Here is a 27,278-nt window from a genome sequence, read left to right as displayed (position 1 = left end):
TACTGACAGTTACAAACTGCTTAGAGAGTGCTGTAAGCGGTATATAAATCAATTGCTTTTCCAGACAAATAGCTGTCCCACAACCTCTGGAAGCAAGCAGAATCAGAATAGAGCTGGAAAGAACTTTAGAGGTCTTCTAGTCCAGCCCCCTACTCAACCAAGTACAGTAGATCCTATACCATTTCAGACAAGTGACTATCCAGTCTCGCCTTAAAACTCCCCATTAATGGAGCATCCACAACTTCTGAAAACCAAGCTGTTCCACTGATTAATTGTCCCCACGGTTAGGAAGTTTCTCCTTAATTCCGAGTTGCATCTCTCCTTGGTTAATTTCCCACCATTATTTCTTGTCCTGCCCTCTGGTGCTTTGGAGAATAATTTGACGCCCTCTTCTTTGTGGCAGCCTCTTAAATACTGGAAGACTGCTATCGTGTCTCCCCTAGTCCTTCTTTTCTCTAGACTAGCCAAAGCCAAATCCTGCAACCGTCCTTCATACGTTTTGTCTCCAGGCCTTTAATCATCTCCATTGCTGGTCTTTGCACTTTTTCCAAAATCTCAACCTCTTTTTTTTTTTTTTGTAAAGTGGTGACCGAAACGGGATGCAGCATTCCCCATGTGGTCTTATTCAGGCTTTATAAAGTGGTACTCATACTTCAGATGAATTTGATGATATATTATTCTATAATTCAGTTGATTAATTGCACTCACTGTTCGGAAATTTCTCCTTAATTCTAGGTTGGATCTTTCTTTGATAGGTTTCCAGCTGCCCCTTCCTGTGTTTCGTATTACTTTGAGTTTCCAAAAGCTTTCTGCTATAACTTAATGCTTGCCTTAATTGACATCTGGAATACCAGTGGGGGGTTTTCTGGGCACGTGGGGCTCCTCAATTTATGTCAGTGTTCCCACTAGGAATTAATGTGAAGTCATCTCAGCTTCTTGACTCCGATATAAATTCTCAGATCAGGTTTGTTGTCTTTCTTTCTTTCTTTCCTTCCTTCCTTCTTTCTCTTCTCTCTCTTTTCTCTTTCTTTATTCTCTCCCTCCCTCCCTCTTTTCTTTCTTTTCCTTCTTTCCCTCTTTCTTTTCCCTCTTTCTTTCTTTCCTTCCTTCTTTCTCTTCTCTCTCTTTTCTCTTTCTTTATTCTCTCCCTCCCTCCCTCCCTCTTTTCTTTCCCTCTTTCTTTTCCCTCTTTCTTTCTTTCCTTCCTTCCTTCTTTCTCTTCTCTCTTTTTTCTTTCTTTATTCTCTCCCTCCCTCCCTCTTTTCTTTCTTTTCTTTCTTTCCCTCTTTCTTTCCCCTCTTTCTTTCTTTCTTTCTTTCTTTCCTTCCTTCTTTCTCTTCTCTCTTTTTTTCTTTCTTTCTTCTCTCCCTCCCTCCCTCTTTTCTTTCTTTTCTTTCTTTCCCTCTCTTTCTCTTTCTTCTCTCCCTCCCTCCCTCTTTTCTTTCTCTCTTTCTCTTCCTTTCTCTCCCACCCTCCCTCCCTCTTTTCTTTCTCTCTCTCTCTTTCTCTTTCTTTCTCTCCCATCCCCCCTCCCTCTTTCCTTTCTTTCTTTCCTTCTTCTCTTTCTTTCTTTTCTTTCTCCTCCCTCCCTCCCTCCGCCTCTCTTGCATATACATAGATGCACAAAAGGAATAGCGCTAAAGGAGAATAAAGATGACGGCCCAGTTGAACAAGGCAGCTATAAAACAGTGATCGTAATAAAGAATAAAAATGCTATATCCCGTTGCCAAGGGAACAGGTATTCAAGGACTCCAGGTAACGCTGTAAAACATGCTACTGAGCATAACGCACTAAAGCAGGTTAAGGGGTTATTTATTATGTTAGAACATGCCACGCAGTGCCCTCTGGTGTGTGCCAAAGACAGAAATGCCTGGCAGTTTTAATTAAAAAAGGCAGCAAACCCACCCCCCCCCCCCTGCTACAGGCCCTTGGAGGGAATTAGCAAGAACTAAACTGTTTGCTTTCCCGCTACAAAATAAAGAGGCATTTTGGGGCTCTGAGTCCAAGCGGCATCCTTCACCTGCTTCCTTTTTCTTTAGAAAAAACCCAAAAAACAACACACACACACACACACACACACACACACACACACACACACACAAACCCCTAAGATCCTCCGTAAGGAGAAAAGGAATTTACACACAATAAATGAAAAGCTGAAGTCCGAGCTGATAGTTGTCCTGTGCAAATATTTTTCACGGGGCACTCGTGAGAAAAGAAATAACCCGCTCCAGAAATAACCACTGGGAGGAGAGAGAAAAAAAAGTCAAAATAATATTAAGGGAGCGAGGAAGATCCATCTTTGCACAGTCAGCAACTTCCACATAAGGTATTGTTCCAAAATGCAGCAAGACGGAGAGCTCAGCAGCTGAGCTGGCTAGGAATCAACCCTAGGTGTAAAATTTCTTTGAAGCTAGCCCTGAATCTTATCTTGGGCATCTCTGGACAATTGGTGTCTTTTCTCGAATCCTCACTGAGCTCCTTTGATGGGAGTTTGACATATGGAGCCGCCTTCCACTCTCCGCCTGCCGTCCGACAGTTTTTATTTCAGGCTTAACTTTTTTTCTTATCTTTTTAAGCCGCCGTTTTACTCGCGTGGGTCCCCTTTTGTTCTGGAAAGGCGGGTGGCAAAAATAGAAGGTTTTAACGCCTCGCCTCCAGACCTTGTGGGTGCCCTGACACTGCAGGTTTTTAAGAAGAGACCAGACAAACGTTTGTCTGAAACGGCATGGGGTTTCTTGCTTGAGGCAGGGGGGGTTGGACTAGAAGACCTCCAAGGTCCCTTCAAACTCTGTCATTCTGACAGTGAGAACAATCAACCTGTGGAACCGAAGTTGCCTTCAGAGGTTGTGGGAGCTTCATCACTGGAGGCTTTCAAGAGGACATTGGACTGCCATTTGCCATTAATGGTGTAGGGTCTCCTGCTTGGGCAGGGGGTTGGACTAGATGATCTATAAGGTCCCTTCTAACTCTGTTAATCTGTAAGGCAAATTGACTGAAGCCATTGTATGTTTTAGCATTCAGTCCCTTAATCATCTTGGTTACAGAATAACAGAGTTGGAAGGGACCTTGTAGGTCATCTAGTCCAACCCCCCCTCACCCAAGCAGGAGATCCTACACCTTTTCTGAGAGATGGCAGTCCAGTCTCTTCTTGAAAGCCTCCAAGGATGAAACTCCCACAACTCCTGAAGGCAACTTCTGCTCCAATGGTTGATTGTTCTCACGGTCAGAAAATTCCTCCTTGTTTCCAGGTTGAATCTCTCCTTGGTCAGTTTCCATCCATGATTCCTTGTCTGGCCTTCAGGTGTTTTGGAGAATAGCTGACTCTCCCTGCGAGATTTCACACTCCTAAGAAGTTTCAGTTCGGTTCTCCCCCCACTAAGTGGCAGCAAAGCACTGCAGACTACAGAGAAAGAAAAGAGAAGGAATTGTGATATTGCATCCCTTTCTGTTTTTTGTTTTTTTTTTTTTGTAAAACTGAGTTGGTTGCCACCACAAGGCAAACAAGGCTTGCGTTGTGTGAAGAACCACACTTTGTGGACTTCAGCAAGCAGATTCAGAAGCTGAATGCCACCCTTTGTAAGAGAAGGGGAGATCAAAGAGGATGATGAGGGGACTGGAGGCTAAAACATACGATGAACGGTTGCAGGAACTGGGCATGGCTGGTCTAGGGAAGAGGAGGACCAGGGGAGACAGGAGAGCAGCCTTCCAATATTAGAGAGACTGCTACAGAGTGGAAGGGGTCAAAGCTATTTTCCAAAGGACCTGAAGGAATAATGGATGGAAACTGAACAAGGAGAGATTCAACCTGGAAATAGGGAGAAATTTTGATGGACAGTGAGAACAATCCACCGATGGAAGAGAAGTTGCCTTCAGAAGTTGTGGGAGCTTCATCACTGGAGGCTTTCAAGAAGAGACTGGACTACCACTTGCCAGAAATGGTGTAGAGTCTCCTGCTTGGGTGGGGGGTTGGACTAGATGACCTACAAGCTCCCTCCCATCCTCTGTTAATCTGAATCTATCTAAGATGATCAAAGGCCTGGAGGCTAAAACATACGATGAACGGTTGCAGGAACCGGGCATAGCTAGTCTAGTGAAGAGAAGGACATGATAGCAGCCTTCCAATAATTGAGGGGCTGCCACAGAGAGGAGAGGATCAAGTTATTTTCCAAAGCACCTGAAGGAATAATGGATGGAAACTGACCAAGGAGAAATTCAACCTAGAAATAAGGAGGAATTTTCTGACAGTGAGAACCATCAACCGATGGAACAGAAGTTGCCTTCAGAAGTTGTGGGAGCTTCATCCCTGGAAGCTTTCAAGAAGAGATTGGACTGCCATTTGCCAGAAGTGGTGTAGGGTCTCCTGCTTGGGCAGGGGGTTAGACTAGATGACCTACAAGGTACCTTCCAATTCTCTTCATCTGTTTTCCCATCCAGGTTCCAGAAAGATTTCAAAATAAGGCCTGCTGTTTGGGAAAGAGCAGACCTTGTGTAAGCAACATGGACGGCTAAGTTTGTCCACATGGCCAGTATTTAGCCGAGAGGCTATTAGGAAATCCCAGAACTCCGGACTGGGTAGGGGAGGGTGAGTGGAGGTGGGAAGGACATTCTGAGTACAGTCGATAGGAAAACCACCTTTGCTTGCCTATCTGCCCCAAACAACATGCAACTCAGGGTCGGGTGTGCCATTCAGCAAAGCAAACAACAATAATCATAAGAGGTATTGCACCAGAGGCAAGTTTCAAACAAAACCTTATCAGTCAAAAACAGCCGAGGCAGTTGTAAAACTCCTGACCCAGAGCCTGGAAAGCAGGGGAGGGGAAAAAACAACACCAACAGGTTTTCAAGGACTCCTGAAAGAAGAATGGGACAAGTCACCAAGGCCAACTCACCGTGGGACAAGTTGCTCCAGGACAATTTAATTCCGTTGAATCGTTTAAAGAAAAGGAAGAGGAACTAAAGGGCCCCTGGATGCGGGTGAAGGAGGAGAGGGCCAAAGTTGGCTTGAAGCTCAACATCCAAAAAACTAAGATCATAGCAACTGGCCCTCTTAATTCCTGGCAAATGGATGGGGAAGAAATGGAGGAAGAAGAGATTGGGCAGCCATTTGTCTGAAGTGGTGTAGGGTTTCCTGCCCAGGGGGTTGGACTAGAAGACCTCCAAGATCCCTTCCAACTCTGTTATTCTATTCTAATTCCAAAGAGCATAATTTTTTTTAAGGTGGCATCACCCCGCGCATCAAGTCTTCCCAGCTTTCTAGTCCTCCTCACCCCGTGGCGCTCTGTCTAACAGCTGATTGTAGTGTTGTTTGGCAGTCAGCTGCGGTAATTGACCTTAAGCTTGGTGGGAGGGGAGTCCTGCAGAAGGTTAGAGAACCAGGGACCTAGCCTACTGTTATTTTTGGAGCTGATTAAGCTCCATTCATCTCCACTGAAACGTTGCAGACAATAGAAGGCTTCCCACCACGTATCTGCATGGGATCACAGGCAACAGCTGTTTATGGAGGCCCTTTCCTTCTCTTGTAGTCAGCTTCCGGTTTGACGACAACCAAGATGGCGTTTAGCTGTAGCTTACTGCTGGAGCCTAGCTTTGAATTAGGGTGCTGGAGAAGACTTCTGCGAGTCCCTTTGGACTGCAAGGCCATCCAACCGGTCAGTCCCAGAGTCCCTGACTGCTCTTTAGAAGGTCAGATCCTGAAGAGGAAACTCAAAGACTTTGGCCACCTCATGAGAAGGAAGGACTCCCTGGAGAAGAGTCTCATGCTGGGAACGATGGAGGGCAAAAGGAGAAGAAGGGGACGACAGAGAATGAGGTGGCTGGATGGAGTCACCGAAGCAATAGGCGTGAGCTTAAATGGACTCCAGAGGATGGCAGAGGACAGGAAGACCTGGAGGAACGTTGTCCATGGGGTCGCGATGGGTCGGACACAACTTCACAACTAACAACAAGAACTAGGCAAAAAACTAGACCTTTCGTGATGGGGAGTGGATGCCAGGTAAGTCTAGATGCCACGGAGTCTAGAGAGAATGACCGGGGGCATCTTTTTATTGCGTTTTCTGATTTATTGTCCATACGCAGATGGTTGTGGAATCTGCCCACCTGGCGTTACTCAAAGCTTGTCAGGAACAAGCAAGCAAAGTATCCCTCAGAAAGAGGAAGGCTGGCCAGGCATCCTGGAAAGTTTGGGGAGGGGGGTGGGGTGTTCTGCGAGAAAATCTTGAGGGTGGGGTGGGGTGGAGAAACTCTCTTCTCCTGGCAAAAGCACATCTGTTTTTCCTTCTACCTCATCGGCCAACAGATGGGTTTGCATTTCCCAGTTTCATCTGGTTGAGTGGAATGCCAGTTTGAGTGGAATGCCACTGTGTTTATGACAAAACTTTTTCCCCAGCTAGGAGTCATCTGGAGGAGTTCTATACCCCACTAGAGGAGAGTAGTAGTAGTAGTAACAACAACAACACAACAACAACAACAACAACAACAATGGGGCACTTGGGACCATGTCCAAGAATTTTATAAGCTACACCAACAAACTGCAGCTTCCTGCAGTAACACCAGCGAAACTGCAAAAAACTGCGCTACTCGGAACATCTTATATTTTAAGAAGGTCCTTGGTTGATCCCTAGGACGCTGGCAGCAAACCGTATCAACCATTAACACCAGTTACTGGTATTTGTGATGTGTTTTTGAATATTCAGTTGATTTGAGTTTCATGTTTAATAAATAATAATAATAATAATAATAATAATAATAATAATAATAATAATAATAATAATACCATGTTTTCCCCAAAATAAGATAGGATCTTATTTTCTTTTGACACCCAAAATAAGCACTTGGCCTAATTTTCAGGGAAGTTCTTATTATTAATGAGGTACAGGAGGCGGTGAGCCTCGTCGCCTCATGGGGCTGTGTTGCAATATTTTCGGAGAAGGCTCATTTTAGTGCATGTTCTCAAAAGCCCGATGGGGCTTATTATCCAGGGAGGTCTTATTTTCGGGAAAACGGGGTACCAGTATGTGTGGACATACAAGAGAGAGACTAACTTTGCTTCTTCTTTTTTTTTTTTCCGAATTCCCTCTTCTGGTTTGGGCAAACATTCTTTCTTTAATTCTTGCAAAGCCCTCCGGGGATTCCGGGATTAAGGTGATATTTAAGAGCAAGGTCTTTGAATGGCTGTGCTTGTTTAAGAAGCTGGGGGAATTTGACAAGCGGGCCTCTACACACACACACACAAACACACACCTATTTTCAAGCTTTGTGTAGGCATGAATGGCACATCTTACCTGATGGCTGAAGCACCGTAAAATGTGGGAAACAATAACGAGAAAGGTTACGGCACACGTCATAAGTTAAGTCAGGTTCCCCACATCTGGTGCTTTCTATACAATGAGCTTCTAGCAAGAAGCAATGGGTGGAAACTAATCAAGGAGAGAAGCAACTTTCCTGACAGTGAGAACAATTAACCCAGTGGAACAGAAGTTGCCTCCAGAAGTTTTGAATGCTCCAACACTGGAAGTTTTTAAGAAGATGTTGGATAACCATTTGTCTGAAGTGGTGTAGGGTTTCCTGCCTAAGCAGTGGGTTGGACTAGAAGACCTCCAAGGTCCCTTCCAACTCTGTTATTCTATAATTCAGCTTCTATCATTCAGAGAATTGTGGGCCCTATATTACAACTAATGCAACTACTACAATTTGGCTGCAGAAATCCATGCAACAGTTATGCGGTACCAAAGAGATACAGGATACTCTCCTAGTTGCCCAACTTGTCCTCTGTGGATTTGCAACGCAGATATATATATCAGAATAACAGAGTTGGAAGGGACCTTGGAGGTTCTCGGGTCTAACTCCCTGCTCAAGCAGGAGACCCAATACGATTCTGGACAAATGACTGACTGCTTTCTCTTTGAAAACATCCACTGACGGAGCATATAGGCAACCCATTCCACTGGTTAATTGTCCTCCCTGTCAGGAAATGTCTTATTTCTAGGTTGGTTCTCTCTTTGATTAGTTTCCACCCATCTCTTCTTCTCCTGCTTGTCCAGAGACCAAGGAGAAGGAAGCTGGCTTAGAAAAACGAACAGTTGTTCCCAACAACCAATAGTAAAATTCAAACGCCATCAAGTATTTCTTCCCCACTTACCCCTGTTATTGATAACAACAGGAGTTTTGATAGCTACCAGCTACTGTGCACTCCAAACCGACTCCAATTACATTATTTTAAACTCTTTTGGAAGTACCCTGCTGTTCCTTTTATGCTCTCTTGATGAAATTGCTCTCAATCCAGCAGCCCAACTTCATAAAGGACAACACACGGCTTATTTATGTTCTTGGATATTTGAAAGACGCCCTCGCTCTACTCTCCCCTACCTTCGGGCCATCAACCCAGAGGCCATCCAGAAAAACAGATGAGAATGACGGTGAACAGCAGCAGTACTGGAGAGAGAGAGAGACAGAGAGAGAGAGACAGAGAGAGAGACAGACAAAGAGAGAGGAGACAGAGAGAGAAACAGAGAGAGTGGGGAGGGGGAGGGAGGAGAGGAGACAAAGAAAGGAGAGAGAGACAGGGAGACAGACGAGAGAGAGAGAGAGAGACAGAGAGGGAGGGAGAAGAGGAGAGTGAGAGAGACAGGAGAGAGAGAGAAGAGAGAGGGAAGAGAGAAAGGAGAGAGAAAGAGGAGAGCAAGACAGGGAGACAGACGAGAGAGAGAGAGAGAGACAGAGAGGGAGGGAGAAGAGGAGAGTGAGAGAGACAGGAGAGAGAGAGAAGAGAGAGGGAAGAGAGAAAGGAGAGAGAAAGAGGAGAGCAAGACAGGGAGACAGACGAGAGAGAGAGAGAGAGACAGAGAGGGAGGGAGAAGAGGAGAGAGAGAGAGACAGGAGAGAGAGAGAAGAGAGAGGGAAGAGAGAAAGGAGAGAGAAAGAGGAGAGCAAGACAAGGAGACAGAAGAGAGAGAGAGACAGGAGAGAAGAAAGAAAGGAGAGAGAAGAGGCAGACAGAGTGAGAGAGAAGACAGAGAGAAGAGAGAAAGGAGAAAGAGGAGGGAGACAGAGAGACAGAAGAGAGAGAGAGTGAGAAAGAGAGAGAGAAAGAGGAGGAGGAGAGAAAGGGGTAGAGAGAGACTGACTTTATCTGGATGCCTAATCACTTAATTATTATTTTTTCCAGACCCTGCCGCGATCCCTCGATGCTACTTCAGTCAAATCGAGGCGGTAACATACATACTCACAAGGAAGAAAACCTCAACCGTCTTGAAGCCTACTTCCCTTTCGACTGATATTTCTGCAAAGGTCATTCAATCTCCTCCACTCCGACTAACATTCCCTCCTCCCCCTCCCCACAATAACTAAATAAAGACGTTGGAAGGGAGGATTTCGGAGGACTTAAGAGAAATACGTTTCAAGAAAGGTCACCGATATTGGACTTACGTGAAGGGAGTAGAGGACGGGATTGAGCAGGAGAGGGAACAACAACAACAAAAAAACAATCCCAAAAAACAAAGAGACGACCACGTCAAGGTTGTCCCTTTTGCAAAATGACTCCCTTCCCAGGAAGCGGAAACAGCGTTCAAACCCAGTCAACTTATCATCAGCAGAATGGTTATCGAGGGTTTATCGCATTTCAAACGCTTATCTAAACCAAACAATCCATAGAATGGTGGCTGATAAGACTGGACTGACAAGGTAATTTCAGCAATTAGAAACCCGACTATGTCACACCGAGCTGATTTGAGCGGCCCTACCACTTCAGACACGGTGGCTCAGCGGCTAAGACGCTCAGCTTGTCGATCGCAAAAGTCGCCGGTTCGAATCCCTAGTGCCGCGTAATGGAGTGAGCTCCCGTGACTTGTCCCAGCTTCTGCCAAACTAGCTGTTCGAAAGCACGTAAAAAGAAAATACGAGTAGAAAAATAGGGACCACCTTTGGCGTGAAGGAAAGAGTGTTGCGTGCACCTTCGGCATTGAGTCATGCCAGCCACATGACCACGGAGATGACTTTGGACAGCGCTGGCTCTTCAGCTTTGACATGGAGACTCCCCTAGAGTCGGGAACGACTAGCATATATGTGTGAGGGGAAGCTTTACTTTTACCACTTTAGAATGTGGAATCTCTTTTCTCCCGCATTCTCCAGAGCCGGTTTTGCTACCATTCTCCTTCTCAACATTCATGGCTGGTCAACCGATCAGCTGCTGCCCTTTGAGCTCTCTCTGTAATTTGTTTTTAGTAGAGACAATTTTATCTCCAAGACTTTTTCTTCAGAACCTCAATGTTTTCCCTCACTGAACAAATAAACGCTTAGTTCCACCTTCTCCTGGCTCCTACACTACACTTGATCTTAGTCAAAAGGCCAAGAAGCTCCTGGCTTCTCCTGAGATCTCATTAGAAAGAAGAACACCTGGTCAAATCAACACTTGGCCCCTCTCCCGCTGAAGAAGAGAAGATCAACAGAGGGCAGGCAACCCTTGAAGGCAGCAAGATGACCCTTCAAAGGCTTCTTTGGTTAGAAGCAGACTTTGGCGGCAGGGAGAATCCTGTTGAATCTGTCATCTCTAGTTATTCAAAGATCAAGGAGGTGGTGTTGGAAATGACCTTACTTTGTCCTAGAGAGCTACTTACTGCTTGCCGGGGAAAATAACTTTGGCTGTGTAGGTTAGTCTTGTCAGGGAGAAGCAAAAAGAGCTACTTGTGAATAGCAGAAGTAACTTTATTGTCTGCCACCTATATTGCAAGAATCTTCAGGGATCTTGGGGAAGGTTAAGCTTCTGCTGCTTATGACTATACAAGAACTCCAAGCTAGGCCCTTGTTTGACTCCTCCTTCCAGCCTAGCTGGGCGTTTTCCAACAGGCATAAAGTAATTCTGATGTTGTTCCTTCTAAAATGGCATATAAAGGTAAACGTTCCCCTTGCACATAGTTGCTAGTCGTTCCTGACTCTAGGGGGCAGTGCTCATCTACATTTCAAAGCCCAAGAGCCAGCGCTGCCCGAAGACGTCTCCGTGGTCATGTGGCCGACATGACTAAGCGCCAAAGGTGCACAGAACACTGTTACTTTCCCACCAAAGGTGGTTTCTATTTTTCTACTTGCATTTTTTTTTTACCTGCTTTCGAACTGCTAGGTTGGCAGAAGCTGGGATAAGTGACGGGAGCTCACTCCGTTATGCGGTGCTAGGGATTTGAACTGCCAAACTGCCAACCTTTCTGATTGACAAGCTCAGATTCTTAGCCACTGAGCCACCGCATCCCAAAAGGGCATATATCTTCCCCCAAAGGGTACCTTTGAGTTTCGGCAAAATAGCCTCAGCGACTGACCTTCTCAACAAGTAGACTTCCAAAAGTCTTTGAGATATCAAAATATTTTTCAGTTTTCCTACCTACTCTTCCTCTTGGTTGGGAGGTGGAAGATAATGTTGACCTCAATAACCCATCTAGAAGAGTTTGGGTTTGGAAAGGCTTTGTGTTATTGAAGAAGTTATAAGCAAGCATTGGGTGAGCGAAATAGACCCTCCTGCTATAATTTAATCTGTTGCTTTTATTAAAAAAACTTGGATATTCAGTAAGTAAGGCATAGAAGCATGCCTTAAAATTATACTTTTAGGTCCAAATTGCCATGACTTCTAAACAGCACTATTTCTAGACTTATCAACGTCCCAGAGAACACACCAACACCACCAACACCACTACTACTAACTACTAACAACTTCTTCTTCTTCTTCTTCTTCTTCTTCTTCTTCTTCTTCTTCTTCTTCTTCTTCTTCTTCTTCTTCTTCTTCTTCTTCTTCTTCTTCTTCTTCTTCTTCTTCTTCTTCTTCTTCCTCCTCTTCCTCTCCTCCTCCTCCTCCTCCTCCGCGATCATGTTGGCAATCCTATTTTGGTCACCAGCTGCATGAAAAAGTGCTGCTGAGTTTTGTCCAAATGGGTCCCTTAGATTTTGAAGCCGTAATGTTCTTCTTTTGCCTGGACCTCATTTGCCTTCAATCTTTCCTTGGAGAGGATTAAGTGAAGGATGCCGTATTTTTCCGGGTGTGGCATCCCATGTCCGAAATACTCTTAACTTTTGCTTTTTAATGGCTTTGATGATTTCCCTTGGCTTTCCCAGGTGGCTCATCACCTCCTCATTTCTGATTTTGTCAACCCAGCTTATACGTGACAGACGCCTGTAAATCCACATTTCAAATGCTTCTAGTTTCCTTTGAGTGGTTTCCGTAGAGCAGGATAGAAAAGATGTAGCATCTGACGAGCCTGATTTTCAGGCTTACGTCGTGACTGCAAAAGACCTTTTTTTCATTTTGAAGAATGCTGTTTTGCGCTTTCTCGATCCTTGTCTTTACTTGCTGATCATGCCCCGGCTTTCATGTAAATTAAAACCGAGGTACGTGATCCTTTCTACTTTTTCTAGTGATATCCCTTCCAAATTTATCAGTGGTAAGTTAATGGGGCTGTTTCCTGACGACCAGGATCTTGGTTTTTTGAGGTGCTAACACGCAACTAGACCTGTTTATTATTGATCGCCTATCCTCAACTAAACCTTCATTCTCTTGCAAAATCTTTAGGAGAAAACCTAGCAATTGGATGGAAGTTTTTAATATGGAGGGTTTATTTTCCCTTGGCTTGTGTTTGCACAAGCTATGCCCAGTTTCAGAATTATGCAGGGCTTAATTTGGCTAATTTGTTTATCTTGCTAAACAGAATGTTTTCTGCAGCCCTGAAGCAGAATGAACTTCCAATCTTGCCGTGTCCAGACGTGCTGAGCACCAAAACGGAGATGACCAGGGACTAGACACTTTGGACGAATTTTAATCTGCTTAGTTCTTCCAAAGCTTGCTTGCTTGCTAACTGTCGGCAGGATTGAAGCTAGCTTGAATTATAGAAGCTAAGGAGTCCTTAAAGGGACGCGGTGGCTCAGTGGCTAAGACACTGAGCTTTTCGATCAGAAAGGTTGGCAGTTCGGCCGTTTGAATCCCTAGCGCCGCATAACGGAGTGAGCTCCCGTGACTTGTCCCAGCTTCTGCCAACCGAGCAGTTCGAAAGCACGTAAAAAATGCAAGTAGAAAAAGAGGAACCACCTTTGGTGGGAAGGTAACAACGTTTCTGTACTCCTTGGGCGTTGAGTCATGCCGGCTACATGACCACGGAGACGTCTTCGGACAGCGCTGGCTCTTCGGCTTTGAAACTGAGATGAGCACCGCCCCCTAGAGCCGGGAACGACTGGCACATATGTGCGAGGGGAACCTTTACCTTAAAGGAGTCCTAGAGCTTTACATACCATTGCTGAACAGAATAGAGTGGGGCGGGAGGAAATACCAAACAGGCCACAGCAATGGAAAAACAATCACTCTACATAGCTGATGGAGTGTCATGGGATGTTTCAACAACTTTCTTTCCCCCAATCAAAATTTAATGAATCAAGAAACAAATCCAGATGTGGAAGGCTGTTTCCCTTAATAAATCATGATGCATGCATTTGGCATGCCAAACGCAAACTAATCTGTTTAAATTACAAGAGTTAATGTGCTTATAAAAGATATAATAGGCTGGCTTCATGGTTTTAATCACAAGTATAGATCTTGGATTTCAGGACAGATTATCTAGCTCAAGTCTCAAGATTTTACAGTGGAACAGGCATCCAAGGAAGTCCCGTAAACATCTGCTGAGCAAATCTTTTTCTTCCCCTTATGGACTAAATCATTTTTATGTATGTCTGCACCAATTTGGAATCATAACCCCCTGTGTGACCCACAGCACATCATGGAACAGAATTGAATTGTCTGTCTGTCTGTCTGTCTGTCTGTCTGTCTGTCTATCTATCTATCTATCTATCTATCTATCTATCTATCATCTATCTATCTATCATCTATCTAATCTATCTATCTATCTATTATCTATAAACTATCTTATCTATCTATCTATCTCTTATCTATCATCTATCTATCTATCTATCTATCATCTATCATCTATCTCTATATATCTATCTATCATCTATCTACCTACGTACCTACCTACCTATTATCCATCCATCCATCCATCCATCCATCCATCCATCCATCCATCCATGTATCTATCTATCTATCTTATCTATCTAGCTATCATCTATCTATCATCCATCTATCTATCTATCTATCTATCTATCTATCTATCTATCTATCTATCTATCTATCTATCATCGTAGGAAGTTGGCACCCACCCTTCTCCTAGAAGGATGAGATATTTTAAGAAATATTAAAAGGGCAGAATAATTCCCCTAAAAGGGGAGGCAGAAACTCACCGGGGAGGGGGGGGCACTTTGGTCAATTGGCCATTAAGGCCTGAGCCAGTCTATTCTACATAACAGAGATCTACCTCCTTCATGCAGAGCCAGAGTAGGAATTGCCCAAAGCCCTTTCATTACATCATCACCCAGCAAGGCTCAACCAAACTTGGGACTCAGGACAGCCTACAGAGTTGACCCTGCATGGCCCCATGGGAGTCTGACGACCAATCGGAATACAAGCTCAAATTCAAAAGAGGGCATAAAAACTACCAGTGTCACACTTTTTACAACTTAGAGGAAAACCCACAACCTGGCGATCCTTTGAAAACAACCTCCCACTTGGCACTTCTTGTTCAGTGCACCCAATCTACTAGCTATAAATCGTCATTCCGAATGTTTTATAGGGGGCCATAAACCACTTTTTATGGCTCGGTGTTTGCATCCTGAGACTCAACTAATGTGCAAGGCCAACTATCAAACAGAAGGCTTAGCCAAGAGGAGAGAAAAAAATACAGGTACTACACACCTTGCTACCAGCTGCCTCTGACCATTTCATGTCTAAAGCTTGTGGTATGCAATGACAGGAGATCCTGGATTACTACATAGTTTATTGTAAACTTTGAAGATGGAGTGGAGAATCTTTTTTTTTGGGGGGGGGGGGTGGAAGGGTGACAGATGCTGGATCTCCAAGTGCTAAACTGATAGGAGATGGAAGTGGAGCTGAAGGAACAGCTTGCCTCCAGAAGTTGTGAATGCCCCAACACTGGAAGTCTTTAAGAAGATGTTGGATAGCCATTTGTCTGGAACGGTATAGGGTTTCCTGCCTAGGCAGGGGGTTGGACTAGAAGGCCTCCAAGGTCCCTTCCAACTCTACTATTGTATTGTATTGTATTGAAGTTAGCCACCTCTTTCCTTTCTTCTCTGCACCAATGTCATCTTCAATGTATGTATGTATATATGTTCCAGCATAACTCTGCAGCGCCTCGAGCAATCCCAACCAAACCAAAGACAGATGACTTACTCTCTGGAAACAAACGCTGTGGGATTAAGACACCTCTAAAATCCCTCGGGGTGGGTGGGTGTGCTGTTAAGATATAGCCTGTTGTGCCATACAATGGCTTCTACCGTACTGCTGTAAAATGGCCACAAGATATTTGCACTCAGATGACACACTCCGTAAAGGGAAAATGGATTGTTTATATTAAAATAAAATAAAATAAAAACAAACAAACAAAATAAAAAAAGATTGTGAGCAACAGAGAGCAGATGGAATTTAGCGTCTTTTTCCCTCTCTTGCTGCTGCTCATTTGATGTTATTATTATTTTTTTATAAAGGCAGATATTTACAGGAAGGCCTTGTCAATTTATTTTTTTAAACAAAAAAATAACAAACAACGCACAGAGCTTAATGATGTTTGCTGGTGTTATCAGCAGTGAGTTAAATTTAGCTTGGATAAAAGAAATGGTAGCTCTCCGAAACCATAAAAACAAGCGCCCTATGGAAGTAGAGCAATTAAAATAGGAGTTTTAATGAAACAAAAGTGTGCTAAAAAAAAAAAATACCCAGCAGTGCTCACGTGCGAAGAGGCTGGGGATTTAAAAGAAAAAAAAGTGGAACAAAATGAATAGGTCCCTCTGCTTCCTTCTGGTTTAAGTAGCTCTTGGCTTTAAAAAGCTAATTACAGATTGCCCTTGACATACAACAGTTCTTTAGTGACCATTCAAAGTTACGACGGCGCTGAAAATAGTGACTTATGACCGTTTTTCACACTGGCAGCATTCCTGCGGTTACGTGATCAAAATTCTGACGCTTGGTAACGGACTCGTATTTACGACGGTTGTGGTGTCCTTGGGATCATGTGATTCTTTTTGTGACCAGGTTCACTTAACAACCAGAGTCGCTAATTTAACAACTGCAGGGATTCGCTTAACAGCTGTGGCAAGGCAGATCGTAAACTGGTGGCAAAATGCACTTAACAAAAGTCTCACTTAGCAACATGGTTTTTTTTGGAGGGGGGGAAAGGGCTCGATTATGGTCGTAAGTCAAGGACTACCTGTAAAGCGGTCTCGGGTTTTGGAGACAATGCTGGCCCAGATTCATTCTTGAATGAGAAGCTGCTTGAAAAATGCCGAGGCTGCAAATTAAACCGAGTAATCAAAACAGATTACTCTTTTGTAATCTTAATATTAAACTATTCCTGCAAGATGCAGAAATAAAGAAAGAAATAAAGGAAGGAAGGAAGGAAGGAAGGAAGGAAGGAAGGAAGGAAGGAAGGAAGGAAGGAAGGAAGAAGGAAGGAAGGAAGGAAGGAAGAAGGAAGGAAGGAAGGAAGGAAGGAGAAAGAAAAAGAAAGAAAGAAAAAAAGAAAAAAGAAAGACACAGAGAAAGAAAGGAAGGAAGGAAGTCAGAGAGAGACACAGACAGACAGAGACAGAAAGTCAGACAGAGAGACAGAGAGAGACAGAAACAAGAGAGAGAGAGACAGACAGACATAGACAGAGAGAGAAAGAGAGAGACTGCTGAGTGAGCATGTCCTATTTATAAAGTTTTACATTTCTAGAGCTTGCCACAACTAATTACTGCACCAGCAATGACCCATATTTCCTCTAATCTTTGCAATAAACGACATTTTTATCAGCAAGGACGCCATTCCCGAAGGAGCGGAGGATACGGAGAGGCAGCCCAACCTCTCCCTCCCCCCCCTTTTCCTTTGCGGGGGGGGGGGGGTTGAGAGAGCCGTACTACAGCGGAGGAATATTTCCTTGGGGACAGGTTGACTGTTAACTAGTTCATTTCAATTCCGCAGCCCAATTCGGCCAGGCGGTGCTAACTGGTTCCTGGTGCTCTTAATGAGATGCTGAAATACAGTTGAGGCCACCCTCCTTAACTCTTGGGTGGGAAAGAAGGGCTCCGCTTGTCTTTTTTTTTTTTTACAAATAAGGGAAACGTCCTCTTCCGTCCCCTGCAACCTGGAGCAACTGAAATATTTCATTGGTTAGATTTGTACGTAACTCAAGGCCGGAGAACAGAACCGAGACTTCCCCGCTAGTCAGTCGGAACTGAGGAAGCGTCTCGGATAAGAAGTGAAATGTTTTTCAAAGAAAAAACGAAACGAGAAAGGCCTGTTGCCTTTTTGGGAAAGAACCTTTGGGACTTGGCTAACACGCCTCTCCCCCCTTGCGGAAAAATTCACGCATCTCAAAATAGGAAGAATTGCAGATTGTCCTGGGGTATAACTGGAGTGGCCCGCCGGAGGCCAGCGGAACTGGCAGCAAGGACAAGTGAGGAGGTTGGGGGGGAACACGGGCCAGTCCTGGGGGCTGAGGGAAGCTCAGACGAGGGTCTGCGTCAGAGGCAGAGAGGGAGCTAGACAGCAGTGAGGCAGAGGAACAGCTGGAGCCTGTTCCCAGGGTGCGCATGCGCAGAGCTGCCAGAAGAGAAGAACAACTAAGAAAGCAGGGTTGACTCAAGAGTAAAGCCACAAGAGTAAAGGTGCTTGGCCCCTCCCATAGGAAACAAAAGAGGAGCGAATGGGGAGGGGGCTTTTGCAGGAAACAATTCGTTCCTTCGGTCGTTTCAAGAGTGGAATGTTCTGTTTGTGACTATAAGAGACTCTGTGCCAAGTTTTGCCTTGCCCTGCATTGGGAAACTAGTTATCTGGCAGCTCTCCACGCGAGATAAGGTTCGTGTTGATAAATATTCCTCTGAAAGACTGTTTGCCAACCCTTGCGGACTGTGAATGAAAGGAATTCACAGTCATGGAAATAAAAGAGGTTTTGCCCGGGACCAAGATTCTGCTTCATGCTTTTTAAGGAAACCTGGGTCAGAACTTGTCATTTTTAAAAATTACGCGGCGCTAGGGATTCAAACTGCTGAACCGCTGACCTATCTGCTCAACAATCTCAGCGTCTTAGCCACTGAGCTACCGCGTCCCTTTAAGGACTCCTTAGCTTCTATAATTCAAGCTAGTTTCAGTCCTGCCGACAGTTAGCAAGCAAGCTTTGGAAGAACTAAGCAGATTAAAATTCGTCCAAAACGTCTAATCCTCTGTTAGGGAAACTGTCAGGTTTATAGACAAGGCAGTTCAAGTAAGAATCTGTTATGCTGAACAGATTGGGGTGTCGTGTAAAGGTGATGTATTTAATGGAACATCAATTCTTTGCAATTAGCACATGTATTTTATTACTGTATTTTCTTTTGCCTATTTTATCCTGGAAAGAGACCTTGTATTTTAGCTTTGTTTTCTTTGATATGACTGTAAAATTAATCTATCAATAATCTATATCTGTCTATCTATTGATATGTATGTAGAACTAATCTTCAATAATCTATGTCTGTCTATCAATATAGTTGTAAAACTAATCCATCAATGATAGATAGATATTTTTCAAGCATCCATCCATCCATCCATCATCTCTCTCTCTCTCTCTCCCTCTCTCTCTCCATCTATCATCTATCTATCTATCTATCTATCTATCTATCTATCTATCTATCTATCTATCATCTATCAATCAATCAATCAATCTATCTATCATCCATGCATCCATGCATCCATGCATCCATGCATCCATGCATCCATCCATCCATCCATCCATCCATCCATCCATCTATCTATCTATCTATCTATCTATCTATCACCTAAATAGGATCAATGCTCAGCTATATGAAATGGAAGTTATATTTTTTAGTGCTACTATTGTAATTTTTTTAAAAAAAAATAGACAGATTATCTCCACCCATAAAAGGAGTGTGTGTGTGTGTGTGTGTGTTTAAAAAGCTCAAAGTATCAACTGTACAAATATATCATGCTTGCTGATATAGAGAGACTTATAGGTTGCTTAATTTGAATGTTTAAGAAAGTTGATGGGGGGAGGGAGGAAGGAAAGGGAAGGGAAGAGAAAGAGAGAGAAACAGACAGAAAGAAAGAGGGAAGGGAAGGGAAGGGAAGAAAGTCAGCCAGTCTCTCAAGGCCATTTCTATGGGCTAATCTTATCACTACTGGTGAAATATTAACTAATCAGTTTCAATATAAATCAGTCATTCTGCTTTTGCGACAGAACGGTGAGAAGGAATAACAAACTTTCTTTAATCCTAGTTCTTTGGCCATCCTAGCTTTAATCAAGCTCCATTTCAAACTATATGTCGATACTGATATCTATATCTATTTAAAAAAACCTGTTCACACAGTGGAGACATCCGAAAGCTGGGCTTTCTAGGATAAAAGCATATTCAAGCTCTTAATTACATGGGAGGCCCTTTGGCCTGGTGCTTTCCATGATAAATTGGACACTTTGTGGTCATTCTTTTCAAGAGAACCTGGATGTGGTCCAATACAGCAAGCCAAGCTGGCCCTTAGAAGGGATGATTCCCTTAGTCAATAAAGCCATTTAACACATTACAGGTGTAAATATCAAAGCAATCCAGCAACATTTCTAACGGTTCCTGGTGGGCTCCTTAAAACCGTAAGAATTAACACATACTCCGCGTCCAATATTGGCTGTTACAAATGCCTAATGCCCTTTTTAGTGATCTGAACACCAGCCAGAAACTGTTGATGACCAATTAAATGCATAACAGAGATCTCTTTGATTTGCCACTTTAATCCTGATGCTAGTTCTTCCTCCCAGTTAATCATAGTTCAACCTTTGCAAACCTTCAAGGTAAAGCTAAGTACCTGGCGAGAACTTGAACTCAACAGGAGGAAAGGTTTAAAGCGCATAAATTTGATGAATAATAACTGGAGCACCGTTTGAACATCATCGGCATTGACAAATTTGCCACCGGTCAATTACAATGGGCAGCTTTTCTTGGAACAGCTTACGTTCCACGACAGCACCTTGAAAACCATCAAACGGCAACATCTTCCTATCCCGGGTCTTTGGGAAGGCCTCGATAGGTCGATACAGATGACAAATCCAGTGTAAACATCTGGCTGACTCAACCATAATAATGCCAGCGACATTGACAAAAGCACCATCGGTCAATTGCAAACTCCTGCAACAACACAACCAAGCTCAGAAAGCACCAAGGACTCCACGATCGGGGCAGTGTTTTGCTTTCGTTGGTGCACCTGAGAAAACCCATTTCAGAAACAATTTTGGTGTAGGTTGTTTCAAATTTTGCAAATAGAGGGAAGCCGTCATGTTCTGTGCTTACAAGAACCCAAAGCTTACCAAGCCTGTTTTACAACAACTGAATCTCACCTTAAAAGCATTTTTTTTTAAATGAAAGCTTAGGAAAATGAAAAAAGACAGGAAGGAAAAATTAGGCTCACAGTTTGGCTTTCGTAAACTGGAAAATTGGAAGTTGTTATTCTAGTTAGCTATTGTAAGAGCGTTTGGTAAAAGACAATAAATGAGGCAGATGGTCAAAATTATCTTCCTCCCCTCTCTCTCTTTCCCACCATGTATTAATAGACAACTAGACTGAACAAATGCTCTGACTCCCAGCTGCTGTGGACCAAAATTCTCCCTGGTTTGAAATTAAAGTGAGCACAACCAATTTTGTTTTTAAAAACAACTTCTACAGATTTTAATGCAACAGACTGTTGTTCCCCTTAGTTCAATGAAGATATGGAACTCGGATGTGAAATTGCAATGCACTTATCTGAAGACACTTTGAAGATCGAGGTGTTGGAAACCGTTCTACCAAAGAACAATTCTGGCAAATTCCACTTCTCAAGAGACTTTTAATTTTGCCATCTTGAGGGTGTCATTTAAGTCAAGGAGTAGGGCTTCCTCAATTAGGTCACCTGGCTTACACCTAGTTCTGAAGTCTCTCTTCATTGGTAAGCAATTCCAAAGGTGCTTTTTTTTTTTGAAGAGGCAACTGGGCTTTCTGGTTTTTCTTTGAAGACCTTTCGCTTCTCATCCAAGAAGCTTCTTCAGCTCTGAGTGGATGGTGGGGAATGGAAAGATGGATACTCCTTGCAGACAGCTGGTCATTTGCATCCTTTTGGAGGGTTGTTGAGGTCTCTTGGAGGTTTGCCTCTGTCCTCAGGGTCACAGGAGTGGTGTCAATGTATGGGGAGCCTTCTTGGAACCGTTGAAAGGACTGTGTTGTAGACTGGAGGTAGATGATGTCCTAGCCCTCCTTGTCTGTTGAGAGAGGGCTATTCAGTTTTGACATCAATGGCCTCTTTGACCCCTCTTCCATCCTATTTGCTTTACCGATGACACATACAGTATAAACCTCCAAGTGGCCTCAATGACCTTCTAAAAGGATGCAAATAACCAGCTGTCTGCAAGGAATATAAATCCTCCATTCCCCACCATCCACTCAGAGCTGAAGAAGCTTCTTGGATGAGAAGTGAAACATCTCCAAAAGAAAAACCAGAAAGTCCAGTTTGCCTGTTCAAAAAGCACCTTTGGGACAACCATGTCCTGGATGACTCAGAATCTCCATAAACAGTTATCTGTATTCTTCCCCGTTTGGATGCAGACCTACTTAATTCAGACAACCGTGACCATGTGCCTAAGATTACTGCATTCCTTCCATCCTTACCCAAAGTTTGAAAATGAAGCGAGGATCAAACAGATTTTCCAGGTTGTTCTTAATATGTCAAGATGCAAAGAATTGGGATCCTAGGAAAAGCTGCAGCGAAGAAGATTTATTGCTCAAGCCTACACATAATAATCTAGTCCTACTAAATTGGCACCAGATTGGCATCCTGCCAACAAAAGTGTGTCCAGTCAAGGCAATGGGTTGCAATGGATGGCTGTGAAGGTTGGACCACAGGAAGGCTGAGCGCCAAAGAATGGAGGCCTTTGAACTCTGGTGCTGGAGAAGACTCCTGCGAGTCCCTTGGACTGCAAGGCCATCCAACCGGTCAGTCCTAGAGGAGATCAACCCTGACTGCTCTTTAGAAGGCCAGATCCTGAAGAGGGAACACTGGATGGAGTCACCAAAACTATCAGCGTGAGCTTCAATGGACAACTAAATAACTAAATAACGCAACCTGGCAGAAGCCTTCAAACTCCATTATCTGCATTTAACCCAACATGAAAGTACCGTCCACTTGACAGCAAAGGTCTCCATTGCCATTTTCAGAAGCAGTGGTCCTTATTAATAGGGAAGCATAACCTGTTAAGTGTGGGTATAAATGGGGAAGGGGCAGCTTTCCCCCCCCCAAAAAAAAAACCAGAAGCAACATGAGGTCTGGAACCGGAATGCGAAATGAGGTTGCTCTAACAGCAGGAAAGTCTTCAAGAAGAAGAGATGAAAAAGCCATAAAAAGCCCTTCTGATGCTCCTTAGCAGAGGCTGGTTTTTTTCTCTCCTCCAAATGTATTTGCATCAGAATTAAGCTCAAGAGCAACAGGGCTTACTTAGCATATTAATAGCTTTGCTTGCAGGAGAGGCGGCCACCTTCAAATAAACAGCATCAGCCCACTGGAAGGGCTTAAGTGACTTGTTTTAACTGCCCGCTAAGTAGTCTTGACAAGGAAAACCTTCCCATTAAAAATGTGCTTAAACACTTCACTATCTGGCTGCAGCCAGGGCCCTGAGGAAGAAGGGGGAGGGGGGGAAAAGAGATTTGCATTTCCGAAGCGGGGTATTAGCAAGCCTGCAAGGGATGAAAGTGAGGGTGGTGTTTTCAGAATTAAAGAGCCTTTTCTTGGGTCTCCAAAGCCTCAACATGGGGCTGCAACTGGCTGTTGTGGTCTGCGGGCAGCCAGAAAAGCTGTTAGCAGAGTCGGACAGAGAGGAGGTTGGGGAGGAACATGGGCCAGTCCTGGAGTCCGGGGAAGTCTTGGACGAGGGGTCTGCGTCGGAGGCAGAGAGGGAGCTAGGCAGCAGTGAGGCAGAGGAACAGCTGGAGCCTGTTCCCAGTGTGCGCATGAGCAGAGCTGCCAGAAGACAAGGACAACTAAGAAAGCAGGGTCGACTCAAGAGTAAAGCCACCCCTTGGAGGTGATTGGCCCTTCCCATAGGAAACAAAAGGGGAGCGAATGGGGAGGGGGCTTTTGCAGGAAACAATTCGTTCCTTCGGTCGTTTCAAGAGTGGAAAGTTCTGTTTGTGACTATAAGAGACCCTGTGCCAAGTTTTGCCTTGCCGTGCGTTGGAAAACTAGTTATCTGTCAGCTCTCTAAGTGAGATAAGGTGCGTGTGGATAAACATTCCTCTGAAAGACTGTTTGCCAAGCCTTGCGGACTGTGAATGAAAGGAATTCACAGTCGTGGAAATAAAAGGGGTTTTGCCGGGACTTTGCTTCATGCTTTTTAAGGAAGCCTGGGTCAGAACACTGGCAGGCACGAACTGAGTTGGGAAGAGAAGCCGGCTTTGGCCTGGTCGGTCATCGGCCGGGAAACCTCCAGGGAATTCTGGGGCTGCAGTCTGGACAGGGATATTGAAAGTGTAATTTGGGAGGTTGGCAAGTCAACCAGGAATCAGATTTGGCTGAAAAGAAGCTCAAAGCTCAAAGAATGCAAAGTTAGGAACAGCGAAGATACTGTGCAGTTACCCTCAAAGCTATTTGTGGAGGACTCAGGATTGAAGAAGACATAGCGCCCACTGGGGAGGGAAAGGAGGGAGGGAGGGAGAGTGGGAGGAAAGGAGGAAGAAAGGAAAGATAGAATAGAATAGAATAAGAATAAGAATTGATAATAGAATAGAATTCTTTATTGGCCAAGTGTGATTGGACACACAAAGAATTGGTCTTTGGTGCAGATGCTCTCAGTGGACATAAAAAGACAAGATACATTCATCACGAATCATAAGGTACAACACTTAGTGATGATCATAGGGTACAAATAAGCAATCAGGAAACAATCAATAGCAATATAAATAGAATAGAATAGAATAGAATAGAATAGAATAGAATAGAATAGACTTCTTTATTGGCCAAATGTGATTGGACACACAAGGAATTTGTATTTGGTAGAATAGAATAGAATAGAATAGAATAGAATAGAATAGAATGAATAAGATAAGAAAACAGAACAGAATAGAATAGACTTCTTTATTGGCCAAGTGTGATTGGACCCACAAGGAATTTGTCTTTGGTGCAGATGCTCTCAGTGTACATAAAAAGACAAGATACAAGCAACAAAATTACAGTCACAGGCAGTAGTAGACGGGTGATAGGAATGAGGAGAAGACTAATAGTAATAGTAATGCAGACTTAGTGAATGGTGAGGGAATTATAGAAGAAAGAAAAAGACAAGGAAGGAAGAGAAAGAGAGGAAGAAAAGGGAAGAGAAGGGGAGGGGAGGAAGGGAGAAAGAGGAAGAAAGAGGAAGTGAAGGGAAAAAGGGAGGAAGGGGAAGAAATAGGAAGGAAGGGATGGAAAGAGAAGAAGAAAAGGATAGAAAAGGGAAGGGGAGGGATAGCTGGATAGATAAGAGAGAGGGAGAATGAATGAATGGATGGATGGATGAATGAATCAATGGCGAGAACAATCTGGGTAGCCCATTCTGTTCTAGCTACGTAGCTGAGTATATTGGAGTTATTCTTTTTATCAGGCTGTTCTCAACCTGGTGTGAAAATCCTTAGAATTCCCTGGTGGTTTGCCATCTGCCATTAAAGTATTACCTCGCGCCAAGCCTGCTTAGCTTCTGGCACCAAGAGAGAGATGCTCGCATTTGCTTAGTCATATCTCAGTCCGGTGCCCTCTGATTCTCAGGAACTCCAGCCAAAACCTAGAGAATCGCAGCTTGGGGACAGCTGAGGTCATCTCCAAAGGGACCTTCAGCATCCTATCTTGCAGGACAAGAGGGTGGAACACTGGAAATAAAGCCAGGGGGGGGGGAGGACGAATCATGGAACTATAATGGGACTTAACAACTTCTTTGAGGGGCGGAAAAAAAGATCTATATTTATGGTTGACCAGAGATCCCTTAAGGGTGCGGTGGCTCAATGGACAAGAGGCTGAGCTCGTCGATCAGAAAGGTCAGCAGTTCGGTGGTTCGAACCCCTAGCGCCGCGTAACAGAGTGAGCTCCCGTGACTTGTCCCGGCTTCTGCCAACCTAGCAGTTTGAAAGCAGGTTAAAAATGCAAGAAGAAAAATAGGGACCACCTTTGGTGGGAAGGGAACAGCGTTCCATGCACCTTCGGTGTTTAGTCATGCCGGCCACATGACCACGGAGACGTCTTCGGACAGTGCTGGCTCTTCGGCTTTGAAACGGAGATGAGCACCGCCCCCCTAGAGTCGGGAACGACTAGCACATGTGTGCGAGGGGAACCTTTACCTTTAGAGACTTATAGGGAGGAGTCTCCCTTAGAGGGAGATAAGGCACTTACGATTTGTGCTTTTGAGATTAGAAAAAAAACCTAGACAGCAGGAAAAAAAGTGAGCTTTCTTTTGTCATCCTTGAGTAAGAGAGAACTTCACTGTTGTACTTATGTTTGCTGCAAGGGAAATCAGAGGCTGCTCCACTCTGTTTCTTTTCCTTCTTTCTTTCTTCATCTTTTCTCTGTCCTTTCTTTTGTTTTAAAATTTGGGCTCGTTTTTATGCTTTCGATATCAAAAAGAAATCACCAACCAGGTTTCAAAATGGCCAGCCCACATTTTATAAAGCCATCCTTGGTAAAGAAACAAGTCTGATCAGCTCGTTATTCAACAGTTAGGTGGTGGTGATTTGTATTTTTTAAAAAAATCAAAAGCTGCTTTTCATTAATTCAGATTCATTTAGGATCCTTTCCTGTAGGGGAAAGGGAAGAAAATGCTTCCTTCCTTGTCTCAAAAGCGAACAAGCAATACGAATTATTCTTTGTATTTGCCATTTTCTACACATATACACGTCGTTCCCCCAAAACGAACTTTTTCTGGAAATTGAGAGTGAATGGAAAAACGAAGGTTACATTTCTTTTTATTCCTCAGCCTCCTTCCTTGTCAAGGAACCTAAAAAAGCAACTTTAAACAAAGGGAGAATCGGGGAATTATTCCTCCTTTCCCTTCCCTTCCCTCTCTCTGGTTTTAAAGCATGCTTTCTTTCTTTCTGTTCCACCTGAAACGGAGGTGGAATTATTTTTGCTTCACTTGAAATCAATCAGGGCCCTTCCGACAGTACAAAAAACCCATTAGAGGTAGAACATGCAGGCACGGGGGAAGAAGGCAGCCTAAATGGATTAAGAAGGCCAAGAAAAGAATGGCCTAGAAGGGAATTATTGAATGGCCTAGAAGGGAATTATTGAATGGCCTCTGCTGCCCATTATATGTCCACCCACCCCCGCGAAAGTCTTCCTAATATTTACTATATTTTTTGAAGTATAAGACGCACCTAGCTTTTGGGGAGGAAAACAAGAAAAAAAAAATCTGCCTCTGCCTCCCAGCAATTTGCCTCCTTGCAGCAAACAGCCTGTTTCACTTTCAGTTTCAGCACACATTCCATTTTCAGCCTCCGCACACCCCATTTTAGGTCTCCGCATGCCCCATTTTCCGCCCGTTCTGGGTGGTGGCGATCGGAATAGGCCAGAAATGGGATGCAGAGGCCAAAAATGGGGCACGCGGAAGGTGGCAATAGGCTATGGCAATTCCTGCAGCCTGAAACAGCTGATGGTCGGGAGGTCGATCCAACCAACAATCAGCTGCTTGTGCTAATCAGGCTGTGCTGAAGCTGAAACAGTCTGTTTGCTGTTTGCTGCAAGGAGGCAAATTGCTGGGAGGCAGAGGCCAAAGGGTGGGGGCCGGCAGGTGAGTGGGGCTACATTTGGTGTATAAGGCACACCCAGATTTTCACCCTCTTTTTTGGGGGGGGGGGAAGTGTATCTTGTACTCTGAAAAATATGATAATTAAAATGTTAAAATATCTCCTTTCTGTGAAGACCTCCGAAGAGCAACAGATGATCAGCTTATCACATCTTCTACGGGAAGACCCTTCAGATATTTGCATACGGTCATCCAGGAACAGTTGGGTTGTCTCTCTATATGACCCTGGGACTCTTCCAAAAGGAACATCCGTGTATAAGCTTAGGGTTATAAGGGACGGGTCCACTTGATCAGAAAGCTTCATGATGAGCGAGCTGTTTACAATTTTGCACATCTGCTCCTGACTGTACTCTTTTAAACAACTTGGGAGAGTTCCACCAAGC

General features: G+C 44.1%; 1 protein-coding gene across 11 annotated transcripts in view; it reads right to left on the bottom strand.

Moving 5' to 3' along the window:
- FBRSL1 (fibrosin like 1) overlaps positions 1 to 27,278 on the bottom strand; it is a 554,269-nt gene that overhangs the window by 358,324 nt on the left and 168,667 nt on the right. The window contains exon 1 of one of the 11 annotated variants that reach the window (XM_081966851.1): positions 9,228 to 9,358. The exons of the other annotated variants lie outside the window; for them this stretch is intronic. Within the exon in view, the coding sequence (XP_081822977.1) occupies positions 9,228 to 9,293 (66 nt within the window). The 5' untranslated portion in view covers positions 9,294 to 9,358. Of the gene's footprint in view, positions 1 to 9,227; positions 9,359 to 27,278 lie in introns of those variants that run through there. 11 annotated transcript variants of the gene reach the window in all.

The sequence above is a fragment of the Natrix helvetica genome (genome assembly GCF_964273705.1).
Source record: "Natrix helvetica genome assembly, chromosome: 14".
Classification (NCBI taxonomy): Eukaryota; Metazoa; Chordata; class Lepidosauria; order Squamata; family Natricidae; genus Natrix; species Natrix helvetica.
The sequence above is the reverse complement of the archived record's forward strand: the minus strand, read 5'-3'. Positions and strand labels throughout refer to the sequence as shown.